At 45.5% G+C, this 13,439-nt stretch overlaps 1 protein-coding gene across 1 annotated transcript in view; it reads left to right on the forward strand.

The window, feature by feature from the left end:
* LOC147706967 (cysteine-rich venom protein-like) overlaps positions 1 to 7,651 on the forward strand; it is a 257,680-nt gene extending 250,029 nt beyond the window's left edge. Inside the window, exon 7 of the mRNA XM_086925152.1 lies at positions 6,272 to 7,651. Within this exon, the coding sequence (XP_086781278.1) occupies positions 6,272 to 6,390 (119 nt within the window). The 3' untranslated portion in view covers positions 6,391 to 7,651. The remainder of the gene's footprint in view (positions 1 to 6,271) is intronic.
* The last annotated feature ends 5,788 nt before the right edge of the window (positions 7,652 to 13,439 follow it).

The following is a 13,439-nucleotide window of genomic DNA, read 5'->3' on the forward strand; positions in this document are numbered from 1 at the left end:
GTTTGGGTGATATTACTGTACAAGGACTCAACGTCCATTATACATAATAAGTCTATGTTTGTGTTGAAGGGGTGATGCTCTAAAAGATTTATCATAGACATGCTACCTCTCACATAGCATGCGGTAGAGGGGACAAAGTCTTTTATGATTAAATCTACATATTGCCCCAAAGGTTCCAAAATAGAACCACAACCAGAGACTATAGGTCTGCCAGGTGGTTGGGTGAGGTTTTTGTGGACTTTTGGAAGCGTGTAAATCACTGGTGTCCTGGGTGATTTCACATTGAGGAAGAGAAATTCCTTCTTGTTGCTAAACCCTTCGTTGAGGGCATCAGTGGTAATCTGTGTGATCAGGATTTGGAGTTCTTTGGTCGAGTTAGTGGGCAGCCTACAATAATGATCAGTATTGGCCAATTGTCTTAAAATTTCCGTTTTGTACATATCCCTCTCCTGGAGAACAATTCCACCCCCTTAGTCAAAGCTTTCAATAATGAGGGACTCTTTGGATTTGAGGGACTCAATAGCTTTCTTCTCATCCAATGATAGATTATATGGTATAAAGTGTCGCTTTTCTTCTAGAGAGGTAAGGTCTTTCAGTACCATTTCTTCAAATGTCGTGATCTCAGCCGGGATCGTACTGGATGTGGGAGAGAAGGTGGAGGGAGGGCGAAATGGTGTGTTGGAGGAATTTAGGGTTGTGGGATTGAGCTGGAAATAGGCATGCAGTTGTAAGCGGCGGAAGAACCTCAACAGTTCTGTGTGCAATTCCAAGAAATTGGGATGGATGGTGGGTACAAAGGTGAGACCTATGCTCAGGAGGGATAATTCAGACTCTGCCAGGAAGTGGTTTGACAAATTAAAAATGGGGATCATCTTGGATTCTGCCATCATGTGACTGGGATTATTTACCATTGGTAAAATTTTTGTCTCGTTTGGCGTTCACCTGGAGGGTTGTACCAGCGCTGTGTTCGTTTGTCGGCAGGTGGTCGGTGTGGGGTCCGAGAGGAAGGAAGGGAGTCAGACCAGCTGCGTTCTGCCGGAGAGGAAAGAGCGGGTCCAGTCAAGGGTCTTGTCCCCGTTCCCTGCTTTGTGAAGTCTGCATGTTAGGGTGCAGTGAGAGACTGTGTTGAAGTTCGCTGATAGGTCGGGGAGGATGAGAGCTTTTGTCACTCCTCTGTCCAGGAGAGAGCCGATGTCATCTGTTGCAGCGAGGAGGGCGGTTTCTGTGTTGTGGTTCTATCTGAAGCCTGATTGGGAGTAGTTGAGGACGTTGTGCTCTTGTGATGGCGAGTTTGCTGTTGATGACTTTCTCGGTGACATTTGCTGGGAAGAGGAGCAGGGAGGTGGGTCAGTAGTTATTGAGGTTGTTGGGGTCCGCCAAGCGTTTCTGCAGGAGGGGATTGATCTTGGCGTGCAGTCATAAGGGAAGGAGGCATTTGTGAGTGAGCGGTTGATGGTGTGGAAGAGGATGTGGGCAATGGGTTGGCGGCTCTGTTAAAGATGTGGTGGGGGCAGGGGTCCATGGGGGCCCGGGGTGGATTGACTTCATCGTCTCAGTGTATCTTAATTGGTGAGAGCTGTCCAGCTGTCAATCGTTGGCTTTAAGGTGTTGTGGGTGGGTGGTGAGGGTTGTTGGATTCCCACTCAGCCCACACACTGCAGGAACGAAGTATGTTCCAATCCACTTTCCCAGCGCACCGGCCACTCACCAGGTATAACAAATGAGTGTACCAATGACCCAGAAAAGGGGGTGGATTGTGGGGAGACACCAAGTCTACCACCCCTGTAGAGCGAAGAACGAACTGCTCCCTCCTTCACGCTTCTGCACCTGTGCAAAACGGAAGAATAGACTTCACAATGCAAACCTTTCTTAGGGGCCCAACATTAGTGACCATATCCTGCTAAAACAATCATTTGCACTTACCAGTTGAGAGTACAGGTTGGTATCGTGGAGACTTCAGACAACCAATAGTACTCCTCCAAGATAACTTCTCTTGGATCCAAATGGCTGACTGATAATACAAGGTGCCTCTCTTAATTTAAATGTATCAGGGGAAAAACATGTCTCGACCCTGACATGGACAAAACAAACCCCTTCACGCTAAAAACTACGCTGGAATTACTGGCACTAGGTGTGTTCACAAAGAGTGGAACGATAACAACCTAGCTAAGCCCACACAAGGGATTGGACAGTGCTCGTGGAACGTCCTAAAACGTCATTCCCTGCACCTAACGATGTAAATCGGTGCTTTCGGAAGCCGCAACAAAAATGGAGGAAGCACAATTCCAAACACTGCGTAACCTAACAACCAAAAAAAGGGACAAGAGTGACAGTTGAAAGGGAAAACGAAGAACCCCTAAACTCCCACCAGACTCTCAAAAGGCGGGAAAGTGCACAGTCAGTAAGTAACTGGGCAAAACACAGGGAAAAAAAGGGTCTCTAACTCACTAAACTCACTACACAAGAACGGCAAAAAGGTATCGGGAACCCAGGGACCAAAACTCCAAAGAAGGGGAAGGGAAAGCGTAACAATTCTCACGAGCCCGTGAGAAACAGCTAAAGCGAATCCAGGAACACTGGAACCAGCTCACCGGAACCCACAGGTTAGCAATAACAAGCAACGAGAGGAAGGTAGGACTGACCTATATCCCAAACTGGCAGGTCATGTGATAACAGTACATGGCCACAGAGAGAGGACTGAAACCCAATTCCTAACAAGCGTTTTGTGTGTTGGCTGTCTTCGTCGAAATTGTCATAAATGTTCTTGATTTTGTAGAGGAAGAAGGTGCTGAGTTTGTTGCAGAGGAGGGATGTCTGTCGACTCGCTGATGAGTTGGGCGAGCTCCTTGATAATGTTGAAGAGTTCTTTGCTGTTGTTCGCATGTGTGGAGATTCTGTCTTTGATCACTTTCTTTCTTGTATTTCTGATAAGTTGGTGGTGGATGTTGGTGGCGACTCTGAAGTTGTTGTGGGCTTCTGTAGATTAGGAGTTTTTCCAGGCCTTTTTGAGGCGGCGGCATGTGAGTCTGGACTCTGAGAGTTCGGTGGTCAACCAGCTGGCTGTCTTGCATGTGTGTTGTTCTTCTTGAGGGGGCTATGATGTTGGGGGAGGCTGAGATCCATCTGTGCAGGGTTTGGGCTGCGGTGTTGGGGTCGTCGTTGTCCGTGATGGTTGGGGTGGAGTTGCCGAGTGAGGTGGTGAGCTAGTTGTCGGTGATTTTATTCGTAGGAGCAGGTGTTGGGTTCTGTAGATGTTGGGCGTTCTGAAGGTGAAATGGATGCACCGATGGTCTGTCCACGGGAGTTCGGTGGTGTGGCTGAAAGTGACAGAGTTTCCTGTTGTGAGGATGGGGTCGAGGGTGTGTCCTGCTGAGTGCGTGGGTTAAGTCACGATCTGGTTGAGTCCAATGTTGTGGAGGTTGTCCAGCAGAGATTTTGTGTTGGGGTCTCGTTGGTTGTCGAGGTGGAAGTTGAGGTCTCCCAGCAGGGTGTAGTTGGTGGACTCGATGGCCTGTGGGGCGTTGTGGTCTGTGATGGAGATGGTGAATGGTCCGCGGGATCTGGGGGGTTGGCAGATGAGGGTTCCTTAGAGGTGAGGTTGGTGGTAGTGCTGGACTGTATTTTGAAATGTAGGTTTTCCATCAGGTCTGTGGGCTCGTCGGGAAGTGTGCTCAGTCAGAGGGTAGATTTATGGACGATGGCGATTCCCCCCCCCCCCCACGGCTGTCCTTCCGGGAGATCTTTTATCCTTGGGGAATGGCGATGGCGATATCAGGTCACGAGGTGGTGTTGGTCCAGGTTTCAGTGAATAATGCGACGTCTAGGGTGGTGCAGTTGAGGAGGTCCCAGATTTCTGTTGCCTGTTAGTGGAGGGATTGGACATTGAGGAGGATGCATTGCAGAGTCAATATTAATAATTCAATAATACTTTATTCGATTACAAATATGTATAACCATAAAAGCACATTGCAGAGTCTTTGGTGCGGTCGTGTTGTTGCGGGCAGGTTGTGCTGGATTAGTGGCCTTGGCGGTGCTGCAGGAGTGGGGGGCAGCAGTGACAACTGAATGGTATGTGGGTGTTGGCTGGTAATGCTAGCTCGCAGCTATTGTTGCAACCTGGGTTGAGTGTGAACATTGCGACTGGGTTGTAGATTTAGCGGTTCGGAGGTCCAGGGTTTCTGGCGCTGGTTGTGTTTAGGACATGGATGGGCGCAGACGGGCTTGCCTTTGGTGCGCCTGCTGCGCAGCCATGAAGCACCGCCATTAATTAGGGGTCAGGGAGGGCTGGACAGCTTGGAGGTGGGGGCAGGGAGGGGAAACTGTCTTGGGCTGGTCGTATTGGGGGGAGGACCCCCAGGGGCAGCAGCGGCTGGGAAAACAGGAGAGAGGTGCACAGAAAAAGGAGAGAAAACAGTGTAATAGTAGAAAAAGTAGGATGGAAAGTGATAGAAAGAGAGTAAAAGGGTGAAAAACGAAGGTGAAAGGAAGGAGGTGAAATGATAAGGCAAGCAGAATAAATGGAGTGAGAGAAGGAGTGAGAGGTCCACTGGACCACCAGGGATGAAGCGCAGGTATAGCCTGCAGGTGGAAGAGGGCCTCGAACACCAATACTCAAGAGTGTAGGGGTTCAGGAGGGCCTCACTTGATGGCGTAGCTGCGAGGATGGGAGAGCAATTCACTGACAATAAATCAGTATCCCTCGATTCCTCCCCGGACCGGCCCCGATTACCTCTTGCGTCTTGTTAGGATGCCACGTCTTCTGTGCTTCTCAAAGGGCCCAAGATTTTTTCAAACTTATCGCGGCATCCCCGAGCTTGGTAAACAGGGACGACTTAAGGATTTTGGGGGCCCTGGGCCAAATTTATTTTGCGAGCCTCTGTTCGGACCAGCTTTGCATTTATGATATCATTTCAGCTCTTTCATGTCCTTTTTAGGCAGGTCACTGACAGTGCACAGACACACTGGTCCAAATTCTAAATGGTTTTTACATCTAATTTTCAGGGATGATGATTCGTTTTTTGTTTTGTTAATAACACAGCAGCAGTTCATTACTACTACTCCAATTAATCTCTGTGACACCCTCCCTTCTTGTATGTGAGGTCCTGTGTTTTCTAAAAGAAACTTGTTTTACTGATGTTGCATGAAACACATTATTGTGAAAAATTTCTGTAATAGACTCTCAAACATTCCCCGCATTCAAAATAAATTTAAGGAAATGCTACTTACAACAAATTATTCAAGATCATCAGGACTAGACACTCTGCTGAACACAGCTGGCTCTATCAGGCCTCCCCCTCACTCCAAAAGCCTGGGGCCCTGGGCCACAGCCCACTTTTCCCATGCCTTAAAAGTTTCTGTTGGTGAACTAACTTTTCAGTGCTCATACACCAATCCATGTGATCATCCCAGTCCTTCATGGTCAGCAGTGTGGCCCTCCCCTAGTATTAAATCAAATCCTGTCTTGTAACCAACAGGGGTACGGTGCAGAAGAGTAGTGTGTATTGGTCGAGGGACTGTTCTCGACATACACCTAGGGTTTGCAGAGTGAGTGTTACTAAGAGATTAATCACTGTCAAAATTCTGCTCCTGTGCTTCCAGGTTGGTCGTTGAAGTATCAAGGGGCATATTAAGAAGGGCAGTATCGCTGCTTTAGCAGCACTTTTTGCCACTAACGAGGCAATATTTTAATCGCCCTATTTACAAGGTGGTGCTAACATGCATTATCGCATGTTAGCACACGTTTTCCCGATGCCTCGCTTTGCATCTCTAATGAGATGCAAAGTGGCCGTCACTGGTCAGTACTCCTTGTAAATTATCTCTGATGTGCACATCGCAATATATTTACAAGGAGGTCCAGGCATTTTTGCAGACGTTAGTTCTTGGCAAAAACAACTAACTTCTGCAAAAATTCTGACTTACCTATACTTTTTATTGGAGGTGGATTATGCTGATACGACCAAAGGGTCGTATCAGCAAGGTTATTGCCGCTTTCCATGGAACATCGCTGGAAAACCTGCGCTGTTCCATGGAAAACATTGCTTTGTTGAAACAGCGCTAGCATAGCGATAATTTCCAGCGATAGCCGGCGATAACAATTCTCACGCTAAGAGCTGCCAGTGATAATTATCGCTGGCCGTTGATAATATCCCCCCAAATGCTCTGTGGTGTGATGTGATCTCTCGAAATGTACTTCTCGTAATTCAAGATTTTAAATACCTGCATTGTAAATTATTGTTTGGAATTGTAACAGTTTTCTTTTCTTTTTTTTCAGCCAACCCGTGTCTTCATGAAGATAAATTAGGCAACTGCAACAAACTTAAAAAGTGGTGCAATCGCAAAGAATATATTAGAGAACAATGCAAAGAAACCTGTCTTTGCCAACCACTTTAGGAAACTCTTCGCAGACAACTGGAATGTATCTTCTTTTTTTTTTCACGCATTCAGATGATATTGTAAAATGTACTGTTCAACATAGTTACGCAATTCACAGTTCTCGCTTTCGTAACGCCGGTCTTCTATGCAATGCTCACTTTCTAGATCTGATGCACCTGGTTTACAATAACTGTGGGCCATATTATCAAGCAAGGGCGATACATTATCGCCACTTTTATCGGCTTTAGTGGCAGTTTCCTGCTGATAAAAGTGGCGATAATGTATCGCCCTTGCTTGATAATATGGCCCATATATTAAACCCAGCGGGGTTAGTGATATACACATTCGTCTCTAACCTCGTGCCTTTGCGTGCAGGGTTCTTGCTAATATGCCCCTTTGTTTCTCTCTGAGACAGCCAAATAAAATTCTGCATGTTGCTAATATGAATACCACTATCTTATATATACATGTATGTTCTAAATCTAGCTGTTAAACAAAAGCTGTCGCCACCTGCAACTTGCCGGCAGTTATTACCAAACACGTTCATAACACAAGGTGTCATCAAACTCCTACCCTGTTTTGAACATTTTCATATTTTGATAACATACGCTTGACGGAATCGCATATGTAGTTAAAAAAAACATGCAGAATGGCAAATTGTTTTCCAACCTTCACTTTTATTCACCTACTCCAAGATAAAAAAAATCAGAAGCCCACCCGTGTCCATTCACCCTTCTATTCATGAACCAGTGTATGATTACAATTTTTATCTGGGATAGATTTCAGTTTTTTTAGGGATAAGCAATTTGTGCATAAGTAGATAATCCACCAGGAAGGCAATGCTGCAAGCGTAAATGATGGATAAATGGGCTTTGTTGCATACCACATTTAAGATTCTATGTACATAAACATCAGAATGGAGGATCTCCTTTCTTTCCCACATAAATAAGTCATTTGCGCTTGTCCTACATATGATTTCTGGTTGGAGAAAACACCCAAAAGAGGTATGCTTATTTATACAAAATGTTTATGACTGTTTGCATTATCACCCGGTTCTGCAGGGGGGATCCAGCCAGAAATGCTTCAGTTCCACTAGTGAGCTAAAAGTTACAGATGAGATTGTCCCACACTAGTGGCTTTACCATATCACCAAGTCCAACTTATACACATTAACTTCATCAAGCTCAACTTATAAATATGAACTTTTACAGTCAGGATGTAAATGATCCAATGAAAAACACACGTCATTCTACCAGCTCTAAAATGTTTACTGTTGTTAAGGTCAGAACTGTTTGGAAAAGTTTGCACTGACTGCGATATTGTCTGTTGGTATGTATGACGCATATGATACCATAACAAATTTATACCATTTCTCCTCAAGAAGTATACTTGAAGGAATTGCAATTTTTCAGTTCGCCATTTCAAAGTCTGCATATGCAAATTATTGTTTAAGAATTTTGGGGCATATTACGTTAAAATTATCGCCGCTTTAGCGGTAGGAAACTGCCGCTAAAGCTGCGATAATGGGCTTGATAATATGCCCTTGAGAATTCCAATAGAAGCCAATGTTCACACAAGAACATGGGCTTCTATTAGAATTCTCAAGGGCATATTATCAAGCCTATTATCGCCACTTTAGGGGCAGTTTCCTGCCGCTAAAGCGGCGATAATTTTAACGCTGTTTCTGGATAATATGCCCCTTTGTGTTTTCCTTAAGGGACGCATTTATTCTTCTTTATCATGGCATTATTTTGAACTTAACTCCTCATCCACCTTCCTGCTTAATAAATCTTTTGCTGCACATTAACACTTTTGTGTGCTCATTTATTTTTTAGAGCTTTCCATAGAGTGAATCATTAAATTTGGTCATCTTAGTAACAGTTAATGTAGCAGCGGGCAGTCGATTTAGATTAAATCTATTTCATTCAAGAAAAAGTCCACAAATGTATGGAAAGAGTTGTACCCAAACTCCAAGGGTGGCAGTAAGGGATTGCTGTGAGAGTTTGCATGATAAACAGTATCAGCAAATATTAATAATCAAGAAAAGACTCAAGGTCGGTGTCTTCATTTACACTGGCATTATAGTAAAAGGAAGGATTTAGGAATGCAAGTCATGTCTGAGCTCAGTGCTTTCCAAAGGAATGCTTCTTCGATTCCACATTAGCAGAAAACCAGCATGCCCCTGTCGCAAGAATGTGCTTCACGTCCAGTCAAGAGAAATAAATTGATGATCCCTTAAGACATAGTAACCTTTTAATGTGGGGGAGAAGAGTTGGCCTAACTGCTAGGGCAGTCAACCTCAATTTTGGGGAACTGGGTTCGAGTCTCAGCAAGGACGCTCAACATCCTGTGATTCTGGGCAAATCACTTAATCCCCCTAACAAAAAAGAATGTGTCCATCTGTAATAAAACTGGAGCTCATATAAAGCACTCTGATACTTGATGTCTCAGGTCTAGTTTGCGCTATATAAAACTCTTAATAAAAAAGGTCATGTGATTTCCCTCCGGCTACCCCAGGCATTTTGTTGTATTGACATCTATGCCTACCTTACACCTATTTGGGGGTCCTCTGGGCCTCAAATTTGAACTGCTCTTGTTTGGGACTTCAATATATACTTTCAAGCACATTCTCGTTTCAATCGGAGAGGATGTAGCCTAACGGCTAGGGCTGTCGATCTCAAATCTGGAGAACCACGTTCGAGTATCGGCAATGACGCTCAACATCCTGTGATTCTGGGCAAATCACTTAATCTCCCCGTACCTAACAAAAATGAATGTGTCCTTGTGTAAGCAACTGGTTCTCATTTAAGGAGCTCTGATACCCGATACCTTTGGGTCAAGTTCTAGCAACATATAAAACTCCCCCCCCTAAAAACTGACGTGTTCAGTACACTGGGCCGAAATGTGTGCTGCATGTATACTGGCGCATACCCTGCGTGTTGCTGGTCTCATGGGGTATGGCCATAGTTAGACCCAGCACTTCTTGAAGTGATTACCCCAAACTTTTTACTACTTCTATTTTTGATGCTGTGATGGATTTCGTTTGACTGGCTTAGATGCTTTGCTGATCAGTGCCAAAGTGCAAGTGCTCCCTGTATAAAGTGTAATGGTAATTGGTTGTCCATGATTGGTGTGTTTGCCTTACTAGTAAAGTCCCTAGTAAAGTGCACTATGTATGCCAGGGCTTGTAATGCAACTGCTACTAGTGGGCCTGCAGCACTAATTGTGCCACCCACACATAGCCTTAAATAAGGAACTCAGGCCTGCCATTGCAGCGCCTGTGCGCAGTTTGTTAAACTTCCATGTTGTTCTGACAAGTGCACCCACTTGCCAGACTTTACCTTTTCTTTCTATGCACATCAGACACCCCTATGGTAGGCCCAAGGTAGCCCCTGGGCAGGGTGCAGTGCATGTGAAAGGTAGGACATGTACTAAGGTGTGTACCGTGACCAGACAGTGAAATAACGTCCATTTAGTTTTTCACTGTTGAAAGGTCATCTTGCCCATAGGACAGAATGAGGAGGCTGTGGTATATGTGTCCAGCCTATCTTCTCAAAGGCTTAAGATGGAGAGGTGAAGTTCAGTATGCCTGAACTCACAATGTAATAACACATCTCTTTATGAAGGTGGTTTTTGCATTGTGTGTTTAGAAGCCACTCCTTTAGAAGTGGCTGGGTTTTTGTGCTCCAACATTTCTGTGTGTCTCTGCCTGGTTGTGGATTGACTGGCTGGATTTGAAAGTGATAGAATATGGGGAACCAGGGGAGGAGGTGAGACAGCAACAGGCTGACCTGCATCTGGAGGTGAAGAGGCCTGGGTTTGGTCCCATCTCCTGCTGAGTGATTGAGAATCCATACCCCCACTAATCAAAGAAAGAAGATGTCACTGGCAGGGAGGCACCCAGAGCTGATTTGAACAGGGGTCAGTGCCCCCCTGAACACAAAGACTTCAAATACATTTAGCGGTATAATTATGAGAGCTGAAACCCCTGAACTTTAGAGAAGTGATTGATCAAGTTTGAACAAGACTGAAGCTACTTCATGGTCAAGAGGAACCTTTGCCAAGGAAGAAACAACTGAAGAGACTAAAGGAAAGGACTGACCCTTGCTGTGTGTTCTGGGGTTGGCATTACAGTTTGCTGTTTTAACCAAGGAGAGACTAAAGGGACTTTGCTGTGTTCTGTGTCCCCCTGCTTGAAATGACTTTGCTGTGTGCTGTGTCCGTAAGTAACTTATCTCCAGGGGCCCGAGGTGAGCTGGCTCCCTGTTTGGAAAGATTCAAAAGAAAACCCAAAGTGTTGAGTTTAGAGACCTAGTCCACAGACTAATGGCTCCTGACTCGTGTGGTCAGAAAAAAGCCTTGTAGAAAGAAAAAAGTTTTTCTTTCTTGAGTCCCCTCACTCACCAGGGTTTCCCCACAGTGACATGCTTCATCATTGGGTCCATCCAAGTCCTCTACGAACTGGGGCGTGTAGCGACTTGCGAAAATACGTAGGAGCACTTGTAGGTAGACTATGTGTAGTGCAATCTTTGGGGGAGTGGATGGAAAGTGATTCAAAATACCTTGCTAGTGGGCATCAACAACTTTTATTCTTGCTCCTAGGTTGGTATGTCTAAAAAGGGGGTTGCACTGAAGAACCTAACTATAATGAGTTGGACCACAGTGTGAGATCAACATGCTTCCTGCTTCCCCTAGCTCTTCTTCAGGACCACACAGGGACCAGCCCTGTGTTTGCCACTCCTAATGTACCTCAATAGGAAATAAACAATTGTGAAAGTGAAGAAAAATAATTAAAGTGAACGCTGCTACTAATAAAGCATGCGCTGTTGATACATATCTGAAATGGTAAAAAATGAAGAAATTGCATTAGAAAACAAAGCCCCCCTCACTCTTGAGTGGGGGTACGTATTTATCTACTTCCAATGCTTCAGTGCTCCTTATGGGTGAGTTGCTCCATAATGGCGTGTGCAGTCTTCCCAGACAATCGTGATTGTGGCTAGAAATATTAAAAAACATGCTTGGTAGACTTCCTAGGCAATCGTGATTGTGCCTAGGAGGATTCAGAGGTATGCTTGTCTGACGCGCAGCGTAATTGTTTTTACACAGACACACAAATTCATTCACAACTTAAACAGTGACATACAGAAAAAACACTTCATGTATTAATAAGGTCAAATAATTCGTTACTTTTTGGTGTGAGAATTTTCGGTCCATGGGCTTTGGGGTAGGGGTGTCTCCCTATGAAACAATCTTGCAGAAAATGAAATATAATGAACGTTAGCAATCATGTTAGGCAGAGAAAAGGGTTTGTGGGGCATGTCATGGACAAAAAATGCTAGGACGAGAAGTTGGTAACTTGCGCATGAAAAAGCAGAGAAATTGCATCCATAGATAGTTTCATAACCAAAGGCTATGATGGACTCCAGGTAATGTCAGCAGTACCTGTGGAAGCAAACCGGGCACTTACTTCATTAGAAGGGGCGCCGCGTAATAGCACCTGTACTCATTCCCGCCGGACCACATATTAGCCCGTCTCCGGCGAGGAGCCGGTTTAGAAGCTTCCGTGAGTGTACCGCATGGTCTTGAGAGCTAGACCGCGCGGATTTGTTAGGGATGTGGCCTTCCCTGTTTGGAAATACAGGAACATAAAAGTTAACATGAGAGTCTCAGCGATGCTGTGAGTGTGTCCCTGTAGCAGAAAAGACTCTCGTAAGGCGTGCCCTTTGATCTCGGGCACCTGGAGTCCAAGCGGGTCTCGGCGACGATGTGTGAATGCCTGAGTCCTATGTGAGGATTGCCCTGTTATCGTGTGCATCCGAATCCACGTGAGTCTCATCAACGCTGTGTGCGTGTGCTTTGTGCAGCCTGAGACCTTCATGAGGATTGCCTTGTTATCGTGCACCCAGAGTTCAAGTGATTCTTAACGATGCTTTGTGAAGTCTGAGACCTTTGTGAGGAGTGCCCTGTGATCGTGCACCTGAAAGCTTAAGTGATTCTCAGCGATGCTGTGTGCGTGTGCCCTGTGGCAGCCTGAGATCTTCGTAGCATCAGCTGCCCGGACCGGCAGCCCCAGATGAGCTGACCCACTGGCCCGAGCCCACCGTTGCCAGAGCTGGACCTCGAGCCAACCTCATCGAGGGAGGGCTCGAGCCCCACTGCCCAGAATTCTCAAAGATTGCATCCGAGGCCCAAGTCGCTGGAAGAGAAAAGTAGAGCAAGGTCGCACCCCAAGGTAACGTGTGTCAACACCTGGCGGGGTGTGGGCTCAGAGGGAGATGCTCTCACCCTGTCCGTTCCTGCAGCACTAGCCTCTGCTTAGGCTCGTATTCTCACCCCGTACTTGCAAAGGAGTGGCAGTACCGGGGCCGGAGTGTGGAGCTGCACTTTTTGTTTACACCATACCCGTGTGGGGGCAACTGTTTACAGAGGCTATCTGCGAGATAGCACGAGGGGCGGAGAGACTGCCTAACACATCGTGATCGGTGCTGAAGTGTATTACGCATTGCATTATTTCTACATATCGAACTACCCGATTGTCGTATTACATATTGCATTATTTCTGCATAGCGAACTACCTGATTGTCGTATTACGCATTGCATTATTTCTGCATAACAAACTACCTGATAGTCGTATTATGCATGGCACTGTTTCTGCATAACGAGCTCCCTGATTAGTGTATTATGCATTGCATTATTCCTGCATAACAAACTACCTGAGTAGTGTATCCCCAGAATTAAAAGGGATAACCACCCAGGATTTAATAGCCGTTGAATTTCAACAAAAAAGACAATATCCTGAGACGGAAGAATCCGTGACATCTTGGGCCACAAAGGATCTGGTGGACAAGATATATTCTGCAACACCAAGATTTGGAGCTTGGGGAATTACTTTGATGCTACATAAATGTTCTAGGTACCCTTATCTCCTACTAGATGGTTCAAGAAACTCAAAAAAGGAAGATAAAACCAGGGAAAACCAGAGCACATGAGTACGAGGCACTCGCCCCACCACGCCAGCATTATCAACCAGCAGAAATAGGGCCAACACATCAGTAAGTACACAACAC

Source organism: Lissotriton vulgaris, chromosome 6 (assembly GCF_964263255.1).
Source record: "Lissotriton vulgaris chromosome 6, aLisVul1.2, whole genome shotgun sequence".
In the NCBI taxonomy this organism is placed as follows: Eukaryota; Metazoa; Chordata; class Amphibia; order Caudata; family Salamandridae; genus Lissotriton; species Lissotriton vulgaris.